The following is a 27,527-nucleotide window of genomic DNA, read 5'->3' as shown; positions in this document are numbered from 1 at the left end:
CCCGTTGTTGTTTCTACTGCCTTTGAGAATATCTTTTTAAGAAAATAGGCTTTGAAAGTCAATAACGCCCATGTCCATAGGTTGTAGCAATGATGTCGTATTTGGCGGGAAAAATAAAACTTTCATATTCTCACATAGATCATTAAGAGAATTTGGATGACCAGGTTTATCTAGAAGCAAAAGAGCTTTGAAAGCTAAGTTATTTCTCTTGCAATAAGCTTCAACTGCCAGGCAAAAATAAGACTTAAACCAATCTTCGAATAGACGTTGGGTAACCCAAACCTTCTGATTCGCCTGCCAAATTACAGGTAAAGAGTTCTTGTTACATCCTTTTAAAGCCCTTGGGTTCTGAGTTCGATAGACAAGCAGTGGCTTCAATTTAAAATCTCCATTAGCATTCCTCCAATCATAACAGTTAAGCGATCTTTTGATACTTTATAGTCTGCCTGTGCTGCTTCTTTTTTTTTTTTTATATAAAAGTTCTAGATGACATTTTTTCCAATAGAGGCCACTTTCATCTACATTGAAAATTTGGCGGTAATCGTAATAATTTTCTTCGATAATTTTCTGCAGCTCAGCTGGAAATATAGATGCAGCATCTTCATCGGCACTTACAGCTTCAGCCTGTTATTTTCACATTCTTTAGTCTAGCCCTAGATTTAAAATTTTCAGGCCAGCCTTTGCTAGTTGCAAATTTTGAATTGTCTTCTTTATGTTTAGTCTCTTTAAGTCTTGAAAACAGGCTTAGAGCTTTGGCTGTGATATTATAGGCACAAATTGGAATTCTCTTTTATTTGCAGTCTTCCAGCCAAATAATCAACAGATCTTCCATTACAACCATTATAGCACTCCAGTTACATGTGCATTGCATACTTGCAGATGTAGATGCAACTTTACCTTGCTTGCAATACTCATCAGCTTTGGATAAAATAATCTGTATTGTAGACTCGTTAAAACCAAATTCGCTTCTGATCTTACTTTTACATAATTTCACCACGTTTAAATCTTTTAATTATATCAAGTTTTGTATCTAAGGTAATTACTTTCCTCTTCTTTTTTTCACTTAATGACCCAGTTGTGGGATTGCTCTTATTCTTCGACATGATTAATGGGCTGTAAAATTTACGAAGAATGTAATTTGTAAATATGTGCAGAAGAACAACTGGAGCTTGTCATTCAACCACTCTTAATCATCATCATCACGAACCATGGGCTCACTGCGCGTTGGTGTCCGATGACGCCTTCACTATCTTCTTCCACCTTTCTTTGTCCAGTGTCGCAGTTTCTGTACACCCATTACACAACGCTCCTTTATATCGTCTATCCATTCTCTGTATAATCTACCTCTTCTGTTTAAACTATCCAAAATACTAAACATAAATGTCTTTATCTTTTGGTCCTCACTGATTCTAAGATGTGTCGAAATAATTGCAGCTTCCATTTTATAATCTTCTGCATTAGATTCTATTTTGGTTGTATCTTCCGATAGAGCGCTTCATTTGTGATTTTCTGTACCCATCCTATTCTTAGAATCTTCCTGTAACAAGTTCTTTCAAATGCCAAAATTCTTTTTCTTGATTCTTTATTTATTACCCATGTTTCAGATCCATACAGTACACCGCTAAAGGTACTTGTTTCCAGTACTTTTAGTTTTGTTTGCAGGCTGATCACTTTACTTTTCCAGATGTTATCCATGGCCTTCAGATTTGTTCTTCCCTTTGCAATCCTGATCTTTATTTCTTTTTTATAATCCAAATCATATGTCATTTTACTTTTCAAATATGTGAATTGTTCTACATTTTCTATATCAATTCCATCCACTTGTATCTTTTGTTTCATGTTCTTCTCACCAAATACTGCTGTCTTTGTTTTTTCAAAGTTCATAACAAGTCCAAATCTCTTCCCTTCCTCATTTAACAGTTTCAGTGTTTTTTGTAGTTCTCTTTGGTCTTCTTCAGTAAAAACAATGTAATCTGCAAATCTCAGATCGTTAATGTTGTTTATTATTTTAACGGTATAATAGAACACAGAAACTAAGTAAATAATTAATTTATTAACTTGATGCTGATATTTCGCTGGTATTATAACCAGCATCTTCAGAGCACAAAAACACTATTTGTCACAATACGCAAGACTAAAACAACATGGTGTACTTAAAATTGTAGCAGCAATACAAGGACTAGAGTCCTGATTTTGGCGCCCTCTATCTGAAAAAAAAAAAAAAAAAGATAGCGTTTTTTTTTTTTTTTTTCAGATAGAGGGCGCCAAAATCAGGACTCTAGTCTTTGTATTGCTGCTACAATTTTAAGTACACCATGTTGTTTTAGTCTTGCGTATTGTGACAAATAGTGTTTTTGTGCTCTGAAGATGCTGGTTATAATACCAGCGAAATATCAGCATCAAGTTAATAAATTAATTATTTACTTAGTTTCTGTGTTCTATTATACCGTTAAAATAATAAACAACATGTTCGACGAACACATAAGTCTGTCCACACGCTCAGATCGTTAATTCTCATTGTGTACATATATTCCTTTTGCATCTTCGTTCAATTTGTCCATTGCTGTTTCTAAATGTGCGACGAAAATGCTTGGTGATATTGGGTCCTCCTGTCTAGTACCTCTGCTTGTTCTAAACCATTTCCCCAAATCATCACCAATTCTAACTGCTGCAACTGCATTCTGATAAACATCTTTTAATATAGCTATTAGTTTTTTATCAATTCCATAGGATTCCAGAACTGCTAATGTCACTTTCTGGTCAATACAAATGCTTTCTGAAAATCAACAAAGCAAGTATATATATGTTTTTGTTTTTTCTCCTAGCTTTCTCTTCTATTAACCTCATTGTCAAAATCTTGAATTGTAGTTCTAACCTTCGTAAATCCTGCTTGCTCATCTGCAAGGTATGCTTCCAATTGTGTTCTCAATCTTTCTGTCAATATCATCATCATCATTTTACCAAGGTGACTTGTCAAGGCAATTGTTCTATAATTTTTGCATTCTAGCTTATTTTCTTTCTTGTATAATGTCACTAATGTTGATTTCCGACTCCTCTGGCATTTTCCGTTCTTTCCATACCATAGTATATAGTTGGTGCATTGCTGTAACCATACTGTCACCACCATATTTAATCATTTCTCCAGTGATGTTATCGTTACCAGGACTTTTGTTGTGTTTTAGCCATCCTATTGCTTTTTCATCCTCTCCTCTTAAAATGTCCATATCATGCTCATTACCTGGTGGTGATATCTGCTTCAATTCCAACGCTATCTAAATCTAGTTTTTCTTCATATAACTCACTACAGTATCTTGTCCACCGCTATACAATTTTTTCTTTATTCATCAATACTTTGCCTTTTTCATCTTTAATTGTGGTCTGTTTTAGTTGCCATTTTCTATTAATTGTTCTGATCATTTTGTATACCTCCCTTGTTTTATGCTCTCCATAGTATACTGTTCGATATTGTTGCATTGGGCTTCTAACCATTTCATCTTATCCATTCTGATTGCTTTTTTTCGCCTCATTACACTTTCTTCTATATTGCTCTTCTATTTGTTCTGATGTATCCCTTCTTATCTTCAACATTCTTTTCTCTGTACTAACTTCAGTGTTTCTTGTCTAATCCATTTCTTCTTGATCTTTTCTTCTGGTACTCTTTCTTCAACTGCATCTTCTTTCACATTCATTACTCTTTACACCCTTAGATTCGAGTTTTTTTCTTTCTCCACACTTTTAAGTTTCTCTTCTAACATTGTTCTGTACCTTCCTATTTCTGCTTGACTTATTCTTGCTGTATCTCTTCTATTCTGATGTTGGGGGGTTTATATTTCTTTTTTAATTTCATCTTGATGTTTGCAATCACTAAACTATGGTCCAAGTCTATATCCGCTCCTTGAAAAGTTCGACACTGCTGTACTGATGTTATTCATCTTCTTTTAATCGTAATCATATCAATCATGTTCTTGGTTTTCCCATCATTTGATTGCCACGTTAATTTTCTACACTCCTTTTGTTGGAATCTTGTGTTACAAATCATCATCTCTTGGTCCACAGCAAATTCTAACAATTTTTCACCTCATTCATTTCTTTCTCAGAAACCACATTTTCCCATGACTCTTTACCAACCATCATTATCTATTCCAACTTTGGCATTCCAATCTCCTTCAATAATTAGTACATCTTGCTTTGGTATTGTTTCTGTTGTCTCTGTCAGATCATTGTAAAATAAGTCGATATCCTCATCTGTGATGTCAGATGTGGGCGCATATATCTGGACTATTGATATGTTAAATGGTTTTGCCTGAAATCTTGCTACTATGATTCGTTCATTGACTCGTTTGTAGCCCAACAGTGCCTCTCGAGCTCTTTCTTAAGAAGGTAACCAACTCCTAATTCATGCTTGGTGTCATGTCCTGGCCATATTACTTCGCATCCACTGATCTGTCCAGATGAGATTCCATCGCATCTCTGCCAATCCTAGTATATCACACCGATATCACTTCATTTCCTCACGAAGTAATTCTAATTTTCCTGACATCTAGAGTGTCTGCACATTCCACGTTCCTACTGATAACAGTTCTGTTAGTTTCAGTTTCTGTTTCCTTTCGGTATCCCACTTTTTGATCTGAGCGACGTAATGCTGGAGCGAAGTATGGTTGGCACTCAGGCTCTGGGAGCACGGCTGCATGGGAGGAATGACATCATCATGCTCATGCCATGAGGCTTGCATGTTTTTGCATGGGAAATTTAAAAGCGTGTTAATCAAAACTCTTCCCGCATATATCAAGAGATTGTTGCAATTAATTTCACCGCTTTAGTCAAATCCTGTGTCAAGCAAGGGATACCTGTATGTATTTATATATATATATATATATATATATATATATAGTGTGTGTGTGTTTTATTATTATTAACATCTGATCTCCATGTGGGAATGTTGTGAATGTATTCACAACACTCAGGCAATGCATTTATATATATATAAAACTTGCTAATCAGAATCCTTGCCATTATCCAGCAGGATGAAGACATCCTTGTAACCTCCAGTGCTATCTTTCCCTTACCTTTGGAAAGAGTCAGATCTCTAGTCAGTATCACTTTTCTCTTTTTGTTCTGACTTATGTCCTTAACCTTTGCTGGTTGTCTTCAATGGAAAGGACACTAACGTACAAAATCTTAGTGTATCCTTCTATTGAAGACAACTTCTCACCCGTAAACTTCTAACACTTTATAAATCTCAGATTCACACATATGAGGGGTGGGGGATGCTTGAAAAATCACTCTAAAAATATGTGATCTATGAAGCAAAGGTGAACTGCACTGATTTCCAAAAACAGTGCAATAACTTGGAAGGGGGGCATTGAAAGTTAAGTACATTGTGTGAAAAAGTAACACTGAATATGATTATTGTATGCAAATGAATGGTGCTGTCAGCGGTTTATGCAAATAAGCCATGGCATTAAGCAGATGTTTTGGAGTGGTTTTTCCATTTCATATCTGGACCAAGAACAAGGCATTTCATGATATCAAAATTCTTGGATATAGCTGCAAGACATTGTTTAACTGATGAATTTAGGTGGTGAGCCATGAGCCATTGCGAGATAGAGGGTGAACAAAGTCAGGCAGAGATGACTAGCTGATTGCATGTAAGTGGTTCCATGGTTCACAGACTATGGAACTAATTTCAACAGTCACAAACAGCATCCCAGAGATAGTGAAGGAAGGCTATGACTGCAGTGGGTGACCAGTGTCTCCAATTATCTGCTCTCCAAAACAGGACGGCTACCCCAAATCACTCAGACCAGATCTGAGCACAGAAATCCAGATGTGCTCTGATGAAAGCTATTTACAATGGGACTACCACCTTTTTATCTCTCATGGTCACTGGCCTCAATATTACAGCAATTCTCTGAGATATGTTCATATACTTTGCAATATGTCCTCTGAACTTCACATTTCTATCTACAATCCCTAAGATCCCTTGTATCCCATCGGTGGATCCTAAGTTTCAAAACCTTTTATTTAGTTGCATTAAAGTGACATACCCATTCATATGCTTGCTTACCTTTCCAGTTTATTGAAATTCTTTTGAAGAACCAAAAAAATCAGCACTATTACCCATGCGTGACATCACCTACAAACAACTGTAGTCCTGAGTAATTGTCCCAGTACTGAACCCTATGAAACTCCATTTGTAACCTTCCTATTCTATTATACTGCTTCCCCATATACAACTCTGATATCTTTCAGAAACCAAGTTACCAATTCACTAACATGATATCCAAACCCATACAGCAACTTAAAAACCAATTTGTCATGTAGCAACCTATCAAAAACCTTTGGAGAAAAAAAAAAAAAAAGGCAGTGTATACCTTCCCTAACCCACAGCTCTTGTTACACTATTGAAAAAGTTAGTTAGATTACTAAATCAAGAGCTCCCTTTAACAAATCCATGCTGGCCTGCATAAATAATACTCTGTCATCTGGCTAATTCTGTATACAAGTTCTTTCTCCAAAACCTTAACAGCTACAGAAGAAATGCACAGTGGCCTCTAGTTTGATACCTCCATTCTAACACTATCCTTTTGCAAGACACTATCTTACTCTCCTTCCACTCTCCAAGAACTGATCCTGTTGCAAGACTAGGAATTTGCCAGGATGAAAACACTGATAAAGTGATATAGTGATGATTTAATAAATCATTTAATATATTAAATAATAGTGATAATTTAATAGCTCAACTTTGGTATCCTGGTTTATTGCTTGAGTCACATCTCCATCACGAGGTAATTCTGGCCACAATCATTTTTCATCCTACTTGCCACATAAAAAAAAAAAGAGCCTGCTACTGCTTTGGAGTCTTTTTAGATTGTGGCGCTAGTCTTCTCTCATATTCTAATTTTTTTTATCCTTACTGTAATAGTCGCCTTTTTAGCCTGAGTGTTATATTCCTCATGCGACTGTTTTTCACCTCTCTTTATATGCCTTTCATAATCTCTTTTTCATCTGTAATTCCTGTTTAATTTTTATAGTCATCCATTTGACTCCATTGCCATTGCTCACAACAATTTTTTTCTTAAGTATCTCTCATGCACTACTGATTTCTCTTCCTTCAAATTCTTTCATGCATTGTACTGCATCAGGATGGTTTCTTCTAAGTATGTTAGTTTTACGACCTTATAATTCCATATAAAGTCTTTGTGCTTCTGTATGTCTGTTCATCCTTCAAGTGAGGACTGCATGATCATTTCATCATCTGGAAGGAAATGTGACATCTCAGTCACAATTGGATCCTCTGATGTTGTGATAAAATCTGAAACTGATCATACTAGTGTTCCTTTCACCACATGCCATATAAGACATTTATCCTATGAGAAGTTCAGCAATTCAGTTCCTTCTGTACCGTGTGCTGTTTCCTCTTCTCAGTTTATATTGCTATATTTGAAGATCCTATAATGATCACTTGCCAAGCTAATTTGCCTAAACATTTTGCTGTTAATTACCATTTGTATTTCCTGGCTTGTTTATAGTAATACCTCACTAAACATTTTGTCATATAAACTTCTGTTTCACACTACACTATTCTCTCAAATCAATTAGTGTACGAGGGGTGTTTGAAATTGGTAAATTTCCAATAGATGGCGACACAATTCACTCATTCATACCAGTGTTGGCACATATCTTTTTCATTACCCCTGGCAAAATATTAGCCACATGCGATGTGTAGTTCTTGTTTGGCAAACATTTAAAATGACCGTGTTCGCATTTTTCATAAAAATGGAGAAAAATGAGTTTCATGCAGTGATAAAACACTTTTATTTGAAGAAGTGGATGGCCACGCAGATCAGAGCCGAGTTAGATGCTGTTCATGGGGACTCTGCACCAGCATTAAAGACTATTTCTTAATTGGATAAATGAGTTTAAACATGGTCATAAGTCCATTGACGATGAAACTTGCTCTGGATGCCACACTGAGGTCACTATGAAAGAAATGATTGACAAAATCCATGGTATCGTTATGGAAGACTGCCGAGTGAAAGTGCATGAGATTGCTGAGATTGTAGGCATCTAAACTGAATGGGTGTATAATATCCTGCATGAAAAATTGCACATGAAAAAGCTGTGGCACGATGGGTGCCACAATTGTTGATTGTTGATCAAAAACACATGCGAAAAGACATTTCAATACAGTATTTGGCAATGTTTAATCACAATTTGCAGGATGCTTTGTATCGATTCGTATCTGTAGACAAAACTTGGATCCACCACACACCTGAGTCCAAGCAGCAGTCAAATCAGTGAAAAAGCACTGAAAAAAGCAAAGACCATTTTGTCAGCTGCGAAGGTGATGACCACTATTTTTTGGGATTCCCAAGGAATTATAATGATAGACTATTTGGAAAAGGGTAAGACAATAACAGGAGTCTATTATGTGTCTTTGTGGACCATTTAAAAGAAGAACTGAAGAAAAAACGGCCAAGATTGGCACACAAAAAAAAGTGCTCTTTTATCAAGACAATGCACCGTCCCACACATTAGTCATCGCAATGGTAAAATTGTAAGAATTAAGGTTCAAATTGGGTCCATATCCATGGTATTCTCTAGACTTTGTCCCGTGTGTGTGACTTCTTCTTCTTCTTGTTCTTAACCTTTTCCAACGTGCTTTTTCTGCTGCTGAATCCCAATATCGAAATTAAGTCACCAAGTGCCTACTTTTGATGCACATCACATTCCTCACTTGTCGCAATTTTAGCTAATGGGATGTGTACATGCCACATGAGCAGCATGCTACAGAATCCTCAGCTATGCTATGAATGATGTGCTCTTTAAATGGTGACAGGCTGGGAAACACTGTATTAGATCTGGTGGCTACCATTATTATTATTATTCCTGATACCTCCAAGGAGTCCGAAGACTCATCGTGGGAGGACACCTACAACTGTCTCAACCACTACACCGAACCTCTACTACGAATCATCTCCATCAACGCCATCTACTGCCCACCACCATCATCACAACTAGTATATTTTGTCTGTAAATTGCATGTGTTCTGAAGGGCCGATTTGTCTGTATGTGGGATGAAAAATCCGAGTTTCCAGGAGAAAGAACCCTGCTACCTCTGTATGAGATCAGCTAACTCACCTTCGATTGAAATCGTCCAGATAAAGATTCCTCCCATCACGACGAGAATCGAACTTAGGCCTATTGCAATCAAAAGGCACAATTTACTGTCGTTCTTCCAATTGCGCTACGGAGGCACTTTATGGATACAAGCACTGTTAGATGTAAGACAGAGCCAATTAATTTGTACCAAAACCACACCATTCATTAAAAAGTAAAAAAAAAAACTGAAACTCAGTAGCACAAACTTTAAAAATGGTATTGGTAAAAATGTACACCAAAGTTCTCTCTTAATACTGATACTTATCTTTTTTTCTGGTCTCATACTGTCTTCTGTCCTCTACTTTATCAGTTTGTTACTGATGTCATTTGATTCACTATTACACTTAACTTCTCTCTAACTCCACATAATTCTGGAGGTGATAGAATTTTAATATCTTTTATTGATAATGATATTGGTGTGTTAGTTAAATGTATATCCATCAGATGATTTCTGTCTTTATGTTTATTCTTCATCTTCTTAAAAATTGTACCACTTGTTAGATTTTTTATGCTTCCAAAGTAAAGAAACTTTTCTATTTTTTAAATTTCTCTTTGCTTCTAATTTTTTTGTATATTTCTTCCAGTTTTAGTGTTGAAATCTTATAGAATAATTGTATGGTTTGTGGTATTTTTGCAATGATTTCTTCCAGGTTTTTCAGAAAATTTTTCTATTTTCTGCTTTTCTGTAGTTTCCATGGGTGGATGCTTTTGAATACAAGTTATCTTTTATTCTCAGCTTGTTTATTTGAAATTTCAGTGAAGGCTTCATAATCAGTCAGAGAATATAAGTAGTTGTTTTGTGATGATGATTAAACTTGTTTCTAGCTCATATTTATTTGAGCTAGAATCCATAAAGTAATGAGAGTTGTTTTTTTTATTACCACCTGCTGTCCATATCCATTTTATATTGATTTCAAGATTGAGGGATTGCTGATGATAGTGGGGGAATTATGTCCATGTAAGATTGAGATGAAAAAAGAAAAAAGTGGCAGTGGTTTTGAACAGTATGGTGTGAGGCAGAAGTTGATAGAATGAGATATTTGGTTGGGTACTACAGACTGGGGTATGTGGAGGGCAGAGACAAAGAAATGTATCAGCTACTTGGCTTAGTGAACAAGCAAAGGGTGATCATTGTGCATGATTTCAATTATGGCAATATTAATTGGAATGAAGGGAATAAGGAGAATGAATTTCTTGAGTTCTTAATTATTATTATTATTACCCCCAAGACCTCATGGAGTCAAAGACTCATCTGGGAGGTAGGCAATATGTAACGGATGGCACACAAAGGTTAAGAATCTTAGATCTGGTTATATCATTAGAGAATGTGATAGGGAATGGACTGACTAATCTCCCCACCCTCTATTTAGTTAAAGTGACCATGAAGTGATCACCTGGGTTGTAGCCAGTCATATGAGTGGAAAGGAGACAAATGCTTCTCAGGCATAGATCAAGAGCTGTTTAACAGCAGTAATATCTGTGTGTATTCCAAAGGTGAAAAGGCTAAACAAGGCATGAGCAAAATGGATGAATTGAAGAAATTAAGCATGAAATCTGGAAGAAGGCACTGTGGAGGCAACATATGATGAATGTTAGTTATAATCAGCTGCATGAAAAGCACAAAGACAAGCCAAGAAGGTGACGATTGGTAAAGGCAGCAAAATTGCATGAAAAGAAATTAGCCAATGAAGCTAAGAAAAAGCAATATGTGGTAAGTAGAAGAAAACTGACTATGGAAGAATGATGCTGGTTGATGACACTGGCAAGTTGGTAACTGTTGCAGAGAATATATTAGAAGTATTTAATGAATAACTTATTGGTTTTTGCCTTGTGAAGGTGACATCACGAGAAGCTGGAATGTAGAGAGTATCACAGAGGAGAGGAGGGACTGATGGTGAATGAACAGGAGGGAGGTCCCTAGTGGAGTGCCACAGGGATCCGTTTTGAAACCATTATTATTAAACTTCTATGTTAGTGACATAGAGATTGGCTTATCTGGAGATGTGCAGCTGTTTGCTGAAGATGCAAAGTTGGGAAGAACTATGAGAAACATAACAGATGTTGTGGCCTTGAATTAGGATCTAAATAGGCTATATGAGTGGAATTATAGTTGAATGTTTAAAGTGCAAGATATTGAGAAATTTGCAGGCAAGGTTGGGATGCAGAGCATATGATTAATGGAGAAATTTTGAAGGAAGTGGAAGAGATGAGAGATCTAGGAGTGGGCATGTGAGTGGAGTAGACTCGAAGTTAAGGGGTTGCATTGCTAGAACTGCAAGAATATTGCAATAGATTATGGCAATAAGAAGGAGACTGACATGCAGAAGCAAAGAGGTTATGGTTCTCTAAGTCTTTGATCAGGCTGCTGTGCACAGATTTGGTTGTCTGGATTTCAAAGGGATGAGGATGTATTGGAGAGGATCCAGAGAAGGTTTGCTAAGTTAGTATCAGGTCTGTAGAATATCAGAGAGAATGCAATTTGCAGAGCTTTGTGAATAGGAGGAGAGAGGATATGATTGAGACATATAAGTTGGTGAGGGTTTGTTACCAGATTAATGGGAAGAAGAATTTTCATTGAATAGATGGTGTTCTGTCGTTATCTATGGAAATTATCGTTCTATATACCTGTTATACCTCTCTTATCAATATCACCCTTACTTTGCAGTCGTCCTATATGTTTGCTTAGATTCTGGTCCTGTCTCCTTTTCGGGCATAAACAAATTTATATTTATAGAGCTGCGCCAGTCTATGTCCTATTATAGATTAATATACTACTCAGAGAGACAATACCAGTAATCCTACACATATATATAGATACTAATTGCTTCTATCAGTCGTGGCCAAATTTTATCTAACGTTTCAGCTCCCTCCCGCCTTGGGTTCGTACTTTTATGAGTGGTGAGTTGACGCTCAATATCAGGCAAGACTAAATTTTAAGAGAGAATACATGTTTATTATCAACCTTATATACAACATACAATATTACCTAGATACACTTTCAATAGGTTAAATCACACATATCAATACTAAGTTAAAGAAAATAACTCATTCTAAGAACTGCGCAGTGCATGCATTAAACCAATATCTAGCAAGTTGCCAACCATAGCTTTCAACAATACAATTCTTTCTTCTAGCTATCCCCTCTATAAATTGGGGTTACTAAGTTAACTTAACTTCAATCTAAGTTCTAACCATAACCCACATAATACATGTATATGGTCCTAAATTCCTTCTAACAATTCGTCTAATTCAGTTCGACAACTGGACATCAGGTTGCACCTTATTGCATTAATCACTTAGAGTTCTCTAATTAGTAATGTCCTGACATGAAACAATTTTCACATTAATCTTCTTCCTACAAACTATTTCTGAGTTCTATAATAAAGTTTTACATTACCCTCACTGAGTATGGAATAGGTCTGCTGGTCTGTACTGCCTTTGTTGTTCCCGAGAACTGGATCCTTTCTTGTGCCACGTGCAACGTTAGATTTCTGCTGGATAGATCTTCCCTCATACGCATTATGGCTACTTCATTTCTGGAGATTATTCAGGGGGACTTCTACGAGTTTACGAGTGCTTGCTAGGAAAGCGTCCGCCGATTCGCACTGGAATTCCCTCTGCTGTATTTCGAATAGACTACTTCATTTTTCCCGCCAACACATACCCCTGCCAATCGCACGACCTGGAACCACTTCTCAATCAGACGATCCCACAACCAAGAGTCCAGAGAAAAAAAAGGCCTTGTATGTCTTTGTGCAATCGCTTATATTTTCTTTGCACAGCGCCATCTTTTTTTTTTTTCTCTTTTTTCTGGATCTCCTACACGGCGCTATGCCATTCTCGTTCTCACGATGAGCTCAGCATTTTCGCTATGCCAGATTTCTCGGAACTGCTTACGCACTTCGCCTTCTGTGTATCAAGCAGCCTCGGGCTTTACGCCAGCAAGTATTAGACCTTTGGACCTACTCTTACAAGTCGTCCAGTGGAATATTCTTATTTAAGCTAATTTTAACTGAATGGTATAATACAAATGATTTCCTGTTCACTTAACAAATTTTTGAATAATATACCACTTTAATACAATGCTATACCTCATCTCCCTTTATAATTAATACATTCTTATGTGGTTTTAACCAAATGCAAGCCTTTCCTTTCATTAAAATTTTTATGTTAATCTGTTGAGCCCTAAATGATTTGTTCATATTCTGAATCAAAAATCATTCAGGGTGCAACAATGGAGACAAGGGTAGAAGAAGAGGCCATCACTGGAAACTGTATAAGGAATGTGTGGGAAGAGAACTGAGAAGCAGATTCTTTGCATGGTTGGTGATTGATGAATGGAATGCATTGTTTGAGAGTGTGGTGAATGCAGAAATTGTGAATGGTTTTAAGGCACAGTTCGATGATCTTTTTGCACGAGAGAGTATGGACCTCTTGTGATGAGTCCTTTGACTCAATGGAGGTTAGATAATAATAATAATATCTGTTCAACTTATATGTAAGTTTCTGAAGCGCTTCAGCTATGTATCTATTTCTCATGTTCCAGGATTCCATTCACGGAGTCTATCCAATTAAAAATCTTTGATAGTTATTTCATGATTAATAAATTTTTATGATGTGTGTTGTCAGTCTCATGCTCAATTCCCTCTCCACTTGAACATTTGGATGGCTAGGGTGACTCTCTGCATCTGATCCCCTGCCTTCTCTTCTTAACATTTCTAGCGTAGAAGACTGATGATAGCAATGATTCTTGCTGGTATAACTGCAGCATCATGATAGGAATAAGCAATCCATCCCATGTCAAGTGGTATGATATCACAGTTGGGGGGAGGTAACCTAGTATAATTTTTGAAATTAAAATGCATTTTTGTTTTCCCATATCAGCTATCTTACCTGTATTAATATTTATTTCTTCAGATATTTTATTTGTAACTCCCACAAAAAAGGTTATAATCTTATAACCTTTTCGTGTGGGTGGGTTAAGGATGTTTTCTTTATTATATGCCAGACTTGTTCAGGTTACTTCAAGCCTCTAATAAGTGGAGTGATAGTCTCACACCATTCTGTGAAATTTTTCTTTACAGAAATTTTGTATAATATTCATCTTTAGACTTTATTGGCATAAACATATAATCTTTACAAATGCTGCAACCTCACCTAAGCTTGTGTGATGAAGTAGCGAATATTCCAATTCGGGCATCATGAGCTCTTATGTATTTTGCTAATAACAGAAGTTGAAATTATGATGGTTGTATGAATATTTAAATAGTTGTTGCATCAAAAGATATATTTCGGTGATTACATCACATTTTTTTATTATTCAGTCATATAAAACATCGTAGGATGTAAATCCTACGATTTACGAAACTTGTCGGGAACTATTATTTCAGTGTTTTATATAACTGAATAATAAATTAGCCACAGAAGTCTACGCCTGCAATAGTTGCATGTTTAAATATGAGCATTTAAATCTGTTAATTGTTCATAATTTTTTAATACTTATTTTAAATTATAATTTATTGATATGCAACTTTTACAATTTTTCCTTGGAACTCTAATAGTGTAATCACATACTTTAACTATGACCCAGACACTAGCTAGCATGCACGTGCTTTATAACTGATTCTTGCGATTTCTGTTTTGAATATAGAGACTTGTCTGTCTCCCTGATGATGTCCAAATAACAGTGGATGAAATATATATGGAATTTTTTGAATAAAATTCTACATACAGGGTGATCAAAATTAAAATATCCCTGTTTAAGGCCTTGTGGAGCACACCCAGTGATCCAACTGCTGTGGAAGTGATATTGGAGGGGGGGGGGGGTGATAGTTCCAAAATTTACCACCAGGGCTATATGATTAACCAAATGCAGAGATATAGTAATTTTTCTGTGTGTGTGTGTAAGAAGGAGAAAAGTGACACGAGCATAAATAACACATTTTATTCACTTCCATTATGCGTTCACAGGCTATACTGTTCAATGTTCTGCCCTTCCCAGTATGCCACAAACTGCATCCTTTGAACAGTATGTTCAATGGCAGAACACAGCTGGTTGGAACTGATGTAGCACACATGCTGTGTTATGCTGTCTTTCAGTGCTGGCAAGTTACCAGGATGATTCCGATAAACTGTCTTTGAGAAATCCCCAGAGACAGAAGTCACGGGGGTCAGATCAGGTGAATGAGGCAACCATGCAGTGGGAAATGCATTGCTGATCACTCTGGCTTCTGTGAAATGTTCTCAAAGGACCTCCTGTAAGGGCCCCATCCTGCATAAAAATGACTGAATCCGTCCACAGGTGCAGCCATAGCTATGGTATACATGTGTGTGTGTGTGTGTGTGTATATATATATATATATATATATATATACGTATACATATATGCAATATGATAAACAATAAATTTTTTTATCATATTATGATACTTCTTGGCAGTAACTGAGCAAGTCACAGGACCCGACTGGCTAATGTCCTCAAAAAAGAATTGTCCAGTCATAAACGAAACTATAAACCCACACCAGACAGTAACTTTAGGTGAATGCAAAGGAATTTGTTGGATTGCATGTGGGTTCTGCGTAGTCTATACCCATCAATTGTGGGTATTCACAGCTCTGTTCAGGTGAAAGTGAGCTGAATCTCCTCACAAAATCATCCATGGTCATGCAGCATCCAGCTCCACTCAAGCAAGGAATATTAAATTAAAGTGAATGTTGGTCAACTTTCAAAATCTGCAGGTGCAACTCCTGACACAGGAGTTATCTTGAATGGGTAGAAATGCAGAAGCATGTAGAATTTTCCAGACAGTTGTGTAAGGCACATCGATGGGTCTTGATACATCATGTGCACGGCAGGAACCAACATTGATATTCAATTAAGCCTTATTAGGCAGTAGCAATGTCATTTACTTGTTGTGAACTGATTGGTTTGCAACCTCTGCCAGGTCTAACTCCCAACAATCCTGTTTCTTCAAAATGACTAATCATGCGTTGCAGAGCACATGGAGATAGTGGACCTTGTCAGCATTTGTTCAGTTGACCAAATTTGCAGAGTGCAGCAAGAGCATTGCAATTGTTTAGGTAGTACAGCTTCATGAGTACATTGGGGCAAGGTTAATGCCATCACTGTGGACGGTATTAACAACCAGAATGAATGAGAAAAATCCTGTGTCCATCTTTTTATACCCTCCTGGCACCTGCTGAGTTGCATGTTATGCATCCATGGTGGTAAAATTTAGAATAACTTTTTTTTTTTTTTTTTTTCCAGATACCACTTTTGCATGATGCAAAATGTATTCCTGCAAAGTTTTACAGCATTAGGATCAACGGTTTGTTCACAAGATAATTGTGAATTGACTGTATTGTGTGTATTTATCAGAGAGAAAGAGTAGTAACATATATGCAATATTTATTGCTGCCTTTTTTGTATCAATTAGTAGTATTGTTATATTGGAAATATTTAGTTTCAAATCCTCTGAGAGACAGATAATGAGTTTGCTGGTCTCATACTGAAAAAAAACAGAGCACTTGCATTTAACAGAAATAGCAGACTAAGAAGATACAATTGACTTCATTAAAATGCACGCATGCACACACACACATATCTCCACCATAGCATAAGTGAAAGAATGTCATGACATTTGCCCTTCACTTGGAGAAACCTGGGTTTGATTCTTGTCTAGGATGTTAAAAATCATTTTATAAGAAACTTTTCACTTAAGATGGGTTATGTTAAAGATACCAAGCAATTTTAAACCTGGTTTTACTCCATTTTTCCCAAGTAAGCAAACAGACAAAATGTCAAGTTTGCGCCTGCAATTGATGCAAGACTAGCTGATCCCACAGGTAGTGCAAGACCAAGGCAACTCGTGGTAAAGGTGGAGCAAGCTCTGATCACTAATCTTAATATTTACCCTTAATGCCAAAACACATCTCCAAGAAGGGGATGTATGATGTTTTGTATTAAAGGCAAGGGGCCACTACCCAGACCGGTTTTGACCTTTATTGAGGTCTCATCAGTGGGAGCCAGGCTAGAAATACCAAGATTTAGTAATGCAGAGCTTGTAAGTATTTTACCAAAACAAGTTACCATAAGGTGTTATAACCTTATTAAATAAAAATCTCAGGAGGAGATATAATTGTATAAATGTAGAAAGTATTTTTAACTTGGGTATAATTATGTTAAAGATACCAAGCAATTTTAAACCTGGTTTTACTCCATTTTTCCAAGTAAGCAAACAGACAAAATGTCAAGTTTGCGCCTGCAATTGATGCAAGACTAGCTGATCCCACAGGTAGTGCAATGGAGTAAAACCAGGTTTAAAATTGCTTGGTATCTTTAACATAATTATACCCAAGTTAAAAATACTTTCTACATTTATACATTTATATCTCCTCCTGAGATTTTTATTTAATAAGGTTATAACATCTTATGGTAACTTGTTTTGGTAAAATACTTACAAGCTCTGCATTACTAAATCTTGGTATTTCTAGCCTGGCTCCCACTGATGAGACCTCAATAAAGGTCAAAACCGGTCTGGGTAGTGGCCCCTTGCCTTTAATACAAAACATCATACATCCCCTTCTTGGAGATGTGTTTTGGCATTAAGGGTAAATATTAAGATTAGTGATCAGAGCTTGCACTACCTGTGGGATCAGCTAGTCTTGCATCAATTGCAGGCGCAAACTTGACATTTTGTCTGTTTGCTTACTTGGGAAAAATGGAGTAAAACCAGGTTTAAAATTGCTTGGTATCTTTAACATAATTATACCCAAGTTAAAAATACTTTCTACATTTAAGATGAGTTAGCTGGTCTTATATGGAGGAGGTGAGGTCTGCACATTACTGCCTTGATACCTGGGTTTTTCTTCCAGTAAAACAGGCAAGATGGCAAGAAGACATGTAAATTATAAACATAATCTAATTATACCTTAGCTGCTTTAGCCATCCCTCTCCCTCTACTTGAAAAAACACCATGATCAGACTTAATAAGGTGACATTTAACTAATTTTAACTTAGAGGAAACTGACATTATTATTTGTGATGTGAATACTTATCTTAAAATTATGTGAACTTTTAGGAGTTTAAATATTGGAAACTATACACAAAGGCATGTAGGCATGAAACAGCTTTTTTTTTTTTTTTTTTTTTTTTACTCAGGTGATTTCCATATTTTATTAAGATCTTTTCCAGTTAACTTTAAACCTTGCTTAGTTGTGAGGTTTACTTGTATTCATTCATTGTCGTTGTTATAATTTTCCTTTCTCTAGCTACGTACCCAGCAGCATATGGTCAGTTTGCCCAAGCTTTAACACAGCAGCCTGCTGTGGTTCCACAGACTCAGAGGGAAGGTAATATTTTTTACACATTGTACATTAAAAAAATAAAAAGAAAATTAATTGTTAAATAAAATTCTTCCCAAATATTAACTTGCAAGAGAAGACAATATATAATTTCCTTTCTTCTAGGCAATCACTGATGTGGTATATTTTTTTTATGAAGTCTGTTTAAAGATTTGGAGGGAGGAGAAGTTGGAATGAAAGAACCCTCTCATCACATGTATTAAAAGATAAATGTAAATCTAAAATTAGTTTGATAAATAGTAAATAATAAAATATTCAGGAGGAACACAATTTGCAACTATATTTCAGCAGGAAAGAAAACAACCCAAATCCATGAGTTTGAAGTAGATGGATGATATTATTATTATACAGACATTTCCATATGTACTATATTGTACAAGATTATGATCGTGCTAAATGAGTAGTTCAGATGGTTGCTGAGCTGTCTCTAATTACATAGAACAATTGTAATTAGAGCTTTCTCTGACCATCGTACATGGTGTGCCGCAGAAAGTGGTAAATCACTTATATGGTCAGAAGATGATGAGATTTAATAGGCATTTGTGCTAGATGTGATCAGATGCTTTAACATCCAGTATTCATTTGAGATTTCCCCCAAACTATCCCATGCCATTTGTCCAAAAGTGGGTAACATATGCAAGAAGATTCTTTTACGTACCTTAACTTTCGATACAGATTTTTTTTCACCCCAGGATTGTCTCTTTACATTTGAGGTTCCACCACAAACTTCTGATTTTTTTTTTTTTTTTTTTTCATTCCAGAAGACTTCCCAGACTGAATCAGTAATTATTTTCTTGAGATTTCATCACTAGGTCTCTAAGGTTTAGTTATTGTTTCCAAATTATACCTTCTCTTTGAATTGGTTTTAAGTTTTTATCCTACTCAAAACTAAATGGTGATCACATCTATTTCAAATCCCTAATAACAAAGTGAATAAGACTTTTATTTCTTGAGATATTCTCTTCACATGAATTTATGCACATCTTTAGATTTGAATATGTTGTTAGTAATAACTAGGTCATGTCCTGAGTTGAAGTCCAGGGGGTACTTAACATTATTATTAGCTTTGCTTTTTAAAATGTTTCCCAAAACATTTCTGTATGGTTGGGATTCATTTCTGTTCTGCTATTTAGGTCTTCAACAAGAATCTGTTTTTTAACTTAATGTCACTCTACCTTCTTTAGTGAATTAAAAAAAAAAAAAATTCTACTTCTCTAACTGAGCCTTTGCTAAGACAATAATCCAGTTTCCCATTTAGAAATTTCAAGAAGTTTATCTTCACATCAAGTGTTGTACTCTTCCTTTCCCTGATTGAATGATGAGACTTACACTGTATATACAGAAGTACACTGTATATACACAGAAGATTCTATTAAGGAAGAAGTTGGGCAGTGTTTAGAGCTGTTAGAGAAGCAGCTGACATAAAGGAAAACATGTGGCATAAAATTTGAAGATTGACATCTTCAATTTTTATGCCACTTTTATCTCTTGATTCCTTTACCAGTAATCATCTCTAATTTCTAGCTTTTTTAATCCAGAACATTTTGCCAGCTAAGTGGTATTTAGCTTGCATATTCTTACCAAATTCTTTCCATAATTTTGGTTTAACTACTTTTACATATAGCTCAACTCTATTTTATTTAATTTATTTATTTTTATTTCATGTCTCTGGGAATCTGCTCACTTACCAGCCAGGAACTTTTAATATGATTTCTTCTTTTCTGGGACTTCTTTTGCATCTCTGACTTCATGAAATTCAGATTTTTATTATCCTTACAAACAACTTCTGCATGCCTACCATTCTGGCTGAGGGAAATGATGTTTTCTTTAGAGTTTGCTAGTGAGTCTCCAATTAAATTAAACTTACCAAGAAATGATATTCTTGTTTAATTTTTTATCCAACTGTAAGCAAACAAGTTTGTGTGCAAAGTATCTTCACTACTATATATAATTAATAATTTATAACAAGTTAATCTCCAAGTTTTGGAGACAGAAAGAATTTGAAGATGCAGTTCACTTGTGAATGCGGCTTGATTTTGATTCTTCTTTTTAAACTTTTGTACACTTTTATTACAATATGACATTTATTTTTATTCTGCTCAAAACTAAATGGTGATCACTTCCTATTTTAAATCTTCTGAATATCCTGAACTGGCATGAGGATAACACTATCAAGAATAACATAGCCAATGAGAGTTATTTATTTTGTGTGTGTGAAGATATGTGAATTTTCGCGTATCTTTATAAATTAATAAATAAATAAAGATGCCAAGAAATTATATTCTTGGTTTAATCCTTGGTTTAAGGATTAAACCAAGAATATAATTTCTTGGCATCTTTAAATTATATTATAACCAAGTGGAAGAACTTCCAACATGTATATCTTTATGTTTGAACATAGTGTTAGCAATGACTAGTCCATGTCCTGAACAGAAATATGGATCTTGACATATTTCTGTTCAGGTGTTTGGTGTCTGGATATCCCTATCCAGACACCAAGAGGAATGCAAACAGGGGTACATATCAATACATGAGGTAGAAAAAGCCATCAAAAACTTGAAATGTGGAAAGGCAGGTGGGGTTGATGATATTCAACCAGAAATGCTTAATTATGGAGTTGTAAAAGTTTTGCAGTAGCTGCATAATTCAGAGGGCCTGGTCAGAAAGTCAAATTCCAGATGATTCGAATAGAACTCCCATATTTACGTTTCCATCTATTAAAAAAAAGGAAATAAAGCTGAATATACAGAAGAATTTCTCTACTAAGTGTTCCAGTTAAGATTTATGCAAGCATACTTGAAAAGAGGTTGAGAAAGATTGTGGAAGAGAAACTTGGAGAAGAATAAGCTGAATTCAGGCCAAAAGATCAGATTTTCACTTTACAACAAACAGTTAAGAAATTGTGGGAATATGACAAGTAGATCTGAAAAACATATGACAATGTGCTTTCCAAAACACCACAATTGTATATAGTAAATGGAGCATTATACATAATACATTATACCTACCAGGTGTTGACTTACGCTTGGACTCGTCGAAAGTTTTTTGGCCTGAAACTCTTAGATTTCAATCTTCGAGTTTCTTATTCGGCTTTGAAATAATGAAGGATTTATTATCCCCTTAACTTTATAATACATTATATTTAAGTTGCCAGCGAGCAGTTAAAATTGAAAGAAAACAGGAAGATGGTTTCATGTAAAATCAGGGGTAAGACAAAGATGCACATTATCTTTACTCTTCATCTGTATGGATCACATTCATAATGTGATAGGCTCACATTCATTAGTGAGCCTATATGGATTCTTCTTCTCCTGTAGTCCGAAATGAACCATTGGGTCATTCATGGCTGGTAGGTGATACTCTTTGCTAGCCTCCTCCAGTCTTCTTGGTCTCTTGTTCTTGATGTCAGTTGAGAAACGGGGGAATTTGTCCATCCATTTTTTGATGTTATCAGTCCATTTTAATCGAGGTTGGCCCCTCACCCTAGATCCTGGAATGATTCCTTCTAGTGCTTGCTTTGGAATGCCATTAGCCCTCTCCACATGTCCGAACCATTTCATTTGTCTTCTGATGACTGTCAGAATATTTTCCCTTTTTCTCCCATCTATTGAATCAGTCAGTTTTCGGATGTTTTCATTGGTTTCGTGAGCGGTATACAGAATTCTCAAGTCTTCTGTAAGTTTTCATTTTGAAAGACAGGAGTCTCCTCTCATCTTCTTTCAATAAAGTCCAGGCCTCACAACCATACAAGAAGACAGAATTCACCAAGGTGTTAATTAGTCTTAGTCTGGTTGTGATTGCTATTCTGTTATCTCCCCACAATGGTTTTAACTTCTGTAGGACCACTGTTGCCTTAGCAATTTGGTGTTTAATGTCGGTTTTTGAGCGACCATCTTGACTCAACGTGCTTCCTAGATAAGTGAACTTCTTTGCATTCTCAATTTGCTTATTGCCAATTTGTATCTTTAAGAATTCAATGTCTGATTTTGAGATTATCATTGTTTTTGTTTTTTGTAGGTTTATGTATAATCCATATTTTTTTAATGTTCCGAAAACACGGCTGGTTATCTCTTGTAATTCTTCTTCACTTTCTGCCAGAAGATCGATATCATCAGCAAAGCATAAGTTATATATTCTTGGTCCACCAACTACTATTCCAGTGTCATATTCATAAAGAGCTTCATCTATAACATATTCCAGAAAAACAATTAAAAAGAAGAGGGGACAAGATGCATCCCTGTCTTACCCCCCCCCCCATTCTGCCCAGAATGGTTCGCTGCTGTAATTTTTAATTTCAATTCTCATATCAGATGAGGAATAAAGAGATTTATTAATCCTAATGATTTTGTTATCAATACCATAATGTTCTAAAATTTTCCATAATGCCTGTGCCATATTGAGTCAAAAGCTTTTTGAAGGTCTAAAAAGTTGTGACAGATTATTTTGTTATGTTCTGTGTATTTTTCGCCTAGTATGTGTATTGTAAAAATATGGTCAATTGTACTTCTGGACTTCCAGAAACCTGCTTGTTCATCTGATAGTCTGCTTTCTATTTTCTTTTCGATTCTTGACAGTAGTATTTTTAACAGGATTTTGCGTGGATGACTAATAAGGCTTATTGTTCTATAGTTGCTACATTTATTGCTGTTTCCCTTTTTAGGAATAGGTACAAGGACAGAAGTCTGCCAATCAGAGGGCCAGGTCTCTGTGTTCCATACATCCTGGAATAAATTTAGCAAGGTGTCTATGATGATGTCACCTTCTTCGCGTATCAGTTCCACTGTGTTATCATCATTTCCCAGTGATTTTCCTATTTTTGAGGAGCTAACTGCTGCAATAACTTCTTCTTTATTGCAGCAGTTAGCTCCTTTTTAATATCGGGTAATCTCCTTCCTCCAAACCTCCTGGCAAAATTCCGTCCAAAATATCATCAGTCAGTTGAGGGTCCTTTTGAAAAAGCTTGGTTGTGTAACATTTCCATCTGGTTATCTGTGATAGGAGTTCCATCTTCATCTTCTATGCTCCAATTAATTGCAGTAAAAGGTTTGGTTAACTTGTTGATAATTTGAAAAGCACTTTTAGAATTATTTTTATTTAAGTCCTCTTCTATATTTTTGCATTCATCCAATATCCATAAGTTTCTAGCATGTTTGATTTTTTTTTAATAATCTTAGTAATATTTTTATACTGTTCTCTATTATCACCGCTATTAATATGAAATTTCAAATTTCTATATGGATTAGTGTGGCATTAGTCCTGATATTAGAATTGGACATGTCAAACATGTAAAGCTCTTTGCTTTATGCAGATAGTGTTGTACTCCTAAACACATCATCTAGTACAAGCCTTCAGGATTCTGTAGCTAAATTAAATAATAGCTACAACAAATTTGGCATGAAAATCAGCAATAAAAAGACCAAAACTGTGAAAATAGCAGAAGCATTAAGCACATCAACTGCATTCTGAATGAAAAACTTATAGAACAAGTAAAATGTATCAATTTTCTTTTTATTATATCCATTTCTTAAAAAGGTAGATTTAATCCATTGTAGTTTTGTTGCGAGTTCATTTTCATTTGAACAAATTGTTACTGCACTCTTTTTTTAGAGTATTTTTTATTCTTAGTTTTTGTTTTAGGTAGTGATTAGAATCTATATGTACAATCTATATGAAAGGCAAGTTATGAGCATATCTGAGAATGGTAAGGAGTTTCATCTTCCTCTTGCTGTTGTGAATTGTATATGTTGTTTGTTTAAATGGCTGAGGAAAGATTACAAGGTTTGTTGGCAGTATGGTCAAATTATGAATATGTCATCAGCATAATCTAAGCCAAAAACCTTGGATTTGAGGTTTGCAGATTCAAATGCTTTCTCTTTGAATATTTCCATAAAAAAAGTTCGCAATTGTGATGGGGGGGGGACAATGGTGAGCCTCCGGCTGCCTCTTCTTTTTGTTTTAAAGAGGATAGTAGTGCCAAAGCAAAGAGATCTTGGTTATCTGAAGCATAGCATTTAATTTTTGTAATAAAGTGTTGACTGTTTTTAATGCAGCAGGGGGAGGGGGTGTATAGAGTGGTATTAATTTTTATGTACCTCAGAATGCCAAGAAATAACATCTCTCAGTAATTTTTTGGTTTTGTTTCTGATCTTTCTGGGATTGTAGTTGACAGCTCTGTATACTTAAATTGTATGTGTTTTGGTCATAAAGTATTACAAAATAAAGATTTATTGTTACAAAGACCATATATTTACAACGTACTTAAGCTCTTACAAATTGCCTACCGGTTTCGCTAGTAACTGACCAGCTTTCTCAAGGCTTGCATAGTACAAAAAAGAGGTAAATGCAAAAAAAGGTTTCAAAATACAAAGAACCGTTAGTACCTGTTAGGTAGCTAGGGTGACACGTTCGCATGACATAACTACTCAGCATCATGAACACGTGTTACATGCAAACACGTAATATGATTATTTGCGTACTGTACCTCTGTTGAACTGAGGGAGTTAATTAGATTTTTCCAGGTATGGAAAAATCAGAATGGCTCCTTGATTTCTGTTTAGGTTACTTCCCGTACGTAGTACAACTATCGCTTCTTTAAATATTCGATGTCTGTAATCCTCATCTACGTAGGGCATGGAGCTGTTATTCCAGTCTATAGTGTGGTTCGAAGTTGAAAAGTGATGTGCCAATCCTGAGGTGATCGTTCTGTTGTGATTAACATCGCCTATATGTTCTTTCTGTCTTATTTCCAGGCTTCTTGAAGTCTGTCCGATGTAGGAAAGACCGCACGTGCATCTGTTCTTTCTATCTGTCTTATTTCTATATGTTCTTTCTGTCTTATTTCCAGGCTTCTCGAAGTCTGTCCGATGTAGGAAAGACCGCACGTGGCACACTGTCTTTAGGGGATCTTAGGACCTGTCTTATGCTATTTGTTGGTTTAAATACAACCCTGATGTTATGTGTCTTTAACAATCTTGCAATTTTTGTTGAAGTTGAACCTATAAAGGGGATGACTGCTGTTGAGATATGCTGGGCGACTGTTCTTTCTTTTTGGTTATCTATGTATAGAAATTTGTTGATGATTTGTCTAGGATAACCATTTTGTGATAGAGTTGTAGCTATTTGAGACAGTTCTGTTTGAACTTTTTCCTCGTCAGAGATAAATTTTCTAGCTCGATTTCTTAGCATGTGGATGATGCTGTGTTTCTGTGACCTATGATGGTTAGAAGAGTAATGTAGATATCTTCCCGTGTCGGTTGTTTTTTTTGTAAATCGACAGTTTGATGCTGTTTCCTTGTCTTTTTACTAGTAAGTCCAAGAAGTGTAGCTGTTCGTTACTTTCTACTTCTAGAGTAAATTTTATTTTATTGTGGAGTGCATTGATTCTGTTAACAAACAGATGTAGGCTTTCTAAGTTGTCTTTCCATATGATGAAGATGTCATCCACATATCTCCACCAAATAGAAGGTTTAGGAGTAATGCTGGTGAATATTTCATCTTCAAATTTCTCCATGAAAAGGTCTGCACATGGTGGCGACAGAGGGCTGCCCATGGCTAGGCCTTCTAACTGTTTGTATATCTTGTTGTTAACTTTGAAAAAATTTGATTGTAGGCAATGCTCGAACATCTTTGTGATATCTGCAGGAAAGATATCTTTGATAATGTTCATTACTTCTTCTACTGGTACATTCGTGAACAAGGACACTACATCTAGGCTGGCCATTATGTCTGTTTGTGTAATTTTTATGTTTTTTAGTTTGTCCACAAAGTGTTGAGAATTTTTTAAGTAGGACTCTGTTTGTCTAATTTTTCCTTTAAGTAAATTCGCTAGGTGCTTAGCCAATAGGTACGTTGGGGATGACCTGCCATCCACAATCGGACGAAGTGGCACTTCTTCTTTATGCACTTTAGGCACCCCGTACAGTCTAGGAGTGATGGGATGTGAGGATTTAAGTTTTCGTTTTAATTCTTCAGGCCAAGTATTCATGTTACGGATCAGGAAGTTTGTCTCATATAGTTTGTTTCTTGTGATTGAAAAAATTTAATCACAACAGAATGATCAACTCAGGATCGGCACATCACTTTTCAACTTCGAACCACACTATAGACTGGAATAACAGCTCCATGCCCTACGTAGACGAGGATTACAGACATCGACTATTTAAAGAAGCGGCAGTTGTACTACATACGGGAAGTAACCTAAACAGAAATCAAGGAGCCATTCTGAACGATACCTGGAAAAATCTAATTAACTCCCTCAGTTCAACAGAGCTACAGTGCGCAAATAATCATATTGCGCGTTTGCATGTAACACGTGTTCATGATGCTGAGTAGTTATGTCATGCGAACGTGTCACCCTAGCTACCTAACAGGTACTAACGGTTCTTTGTATTTTGAAACCTTTTTTTGCATTTACCTCTTTTTTGTACTATGCAAGCCTTGAGAAAGCTGGTCAGTTACTAGCGAAACCGGTAGGCAATTTGCAAGAGCTTAAGTACGTTGTAAATATATGGTCTTTGTAACAATAAATCTTTATTTTATTTAGCTCTGTATACTGATATCAACACCAGTAAATTCATTTTGTGGAGGTAATCAATTCTGTTTAACAAATCTGTTACGTTTATCAGCTTTTGTAATGAGTAGGTCTTTATTCATTTCGAGTGTCTTTCTTTTGTTAAGTCTCGGGAGGTGTTCCAGTTTTTTTAATATGATAAATCATATCTAATTTGTCAAAAGTTCAAGGTGCAACTCAAAGTTTAGTTTTTTTTTAGTTTTCCTTTATAAGAGTATGCTGATGACAGTTTTATTTTGGGTGTTGCTAATTGACTGCAAATATTAATCCTTCATTGTTTGCTGTTGTTTATTAGCTTGCCAAATATGGAAATTAGATGCTTTTTGTCCTTGATGAGGTGATGTGATAACAGGCCATGTTAGTAAGCTTTTTCCATGAGAGAATAAATGTTGGAGAACATCATCATAGCCTGTCTTCTTTCTCAGCTCAGT

The 27,527-nt window shown here is 35.8% G+C and overlaps 1 protein-coding gene across 6 annotated transcripts in view; it reads left to right on the top strand.

Moving 5' to 3' along the window:
- Positions 1 to 27,527, top strand: part of LOC150100308 (CUGBP Elav-like family member 4) — an 865,263-nt gene that overhangs the window by 682,208 nt on the left and 155,528 nt on the right. For all 6 annotated transcript variants that reach the window (XR_016549221.1, XM_090402317.1, XM_090402318.1 and 3 more), the window contains one exon: positions 18,435 to 18,515. Coding sequence is in view for 5 of the 6 variants with exons in the window: in XM_090402317.1 (XP_090258443.1) it covers positions 18,435 to 18,515 (81 nt within the window). In the remaining variant the exon portion in view is untranslated. The remainder of the gene's footprint in view (positions 1 to 18,434; positions 18,516 to 27,527) is intronic.

This window comes from Typopeltis vanoorti, chromosome 13 (genome assembly GCF_054136105.1).
Source record: "Typopeltis vanoorti isolate ZY-2024b chromosome 13, IOZ_Tvanoo_1.0, whole genome shotgun sequence".
Taxonomy (NCBI): domain Eukaryota; kingdom Metazoa; phylum Arthropoda; class Arachnida; order Uropygi; family Thelyphonidae; genus Typopeltis; species Typopeltis vanoorti.
The sequence above is the reverse complement of the archived record's forward strand: the minus strand, read 5'-3'. Positions and strand labels throughout refer to the sequence as shown.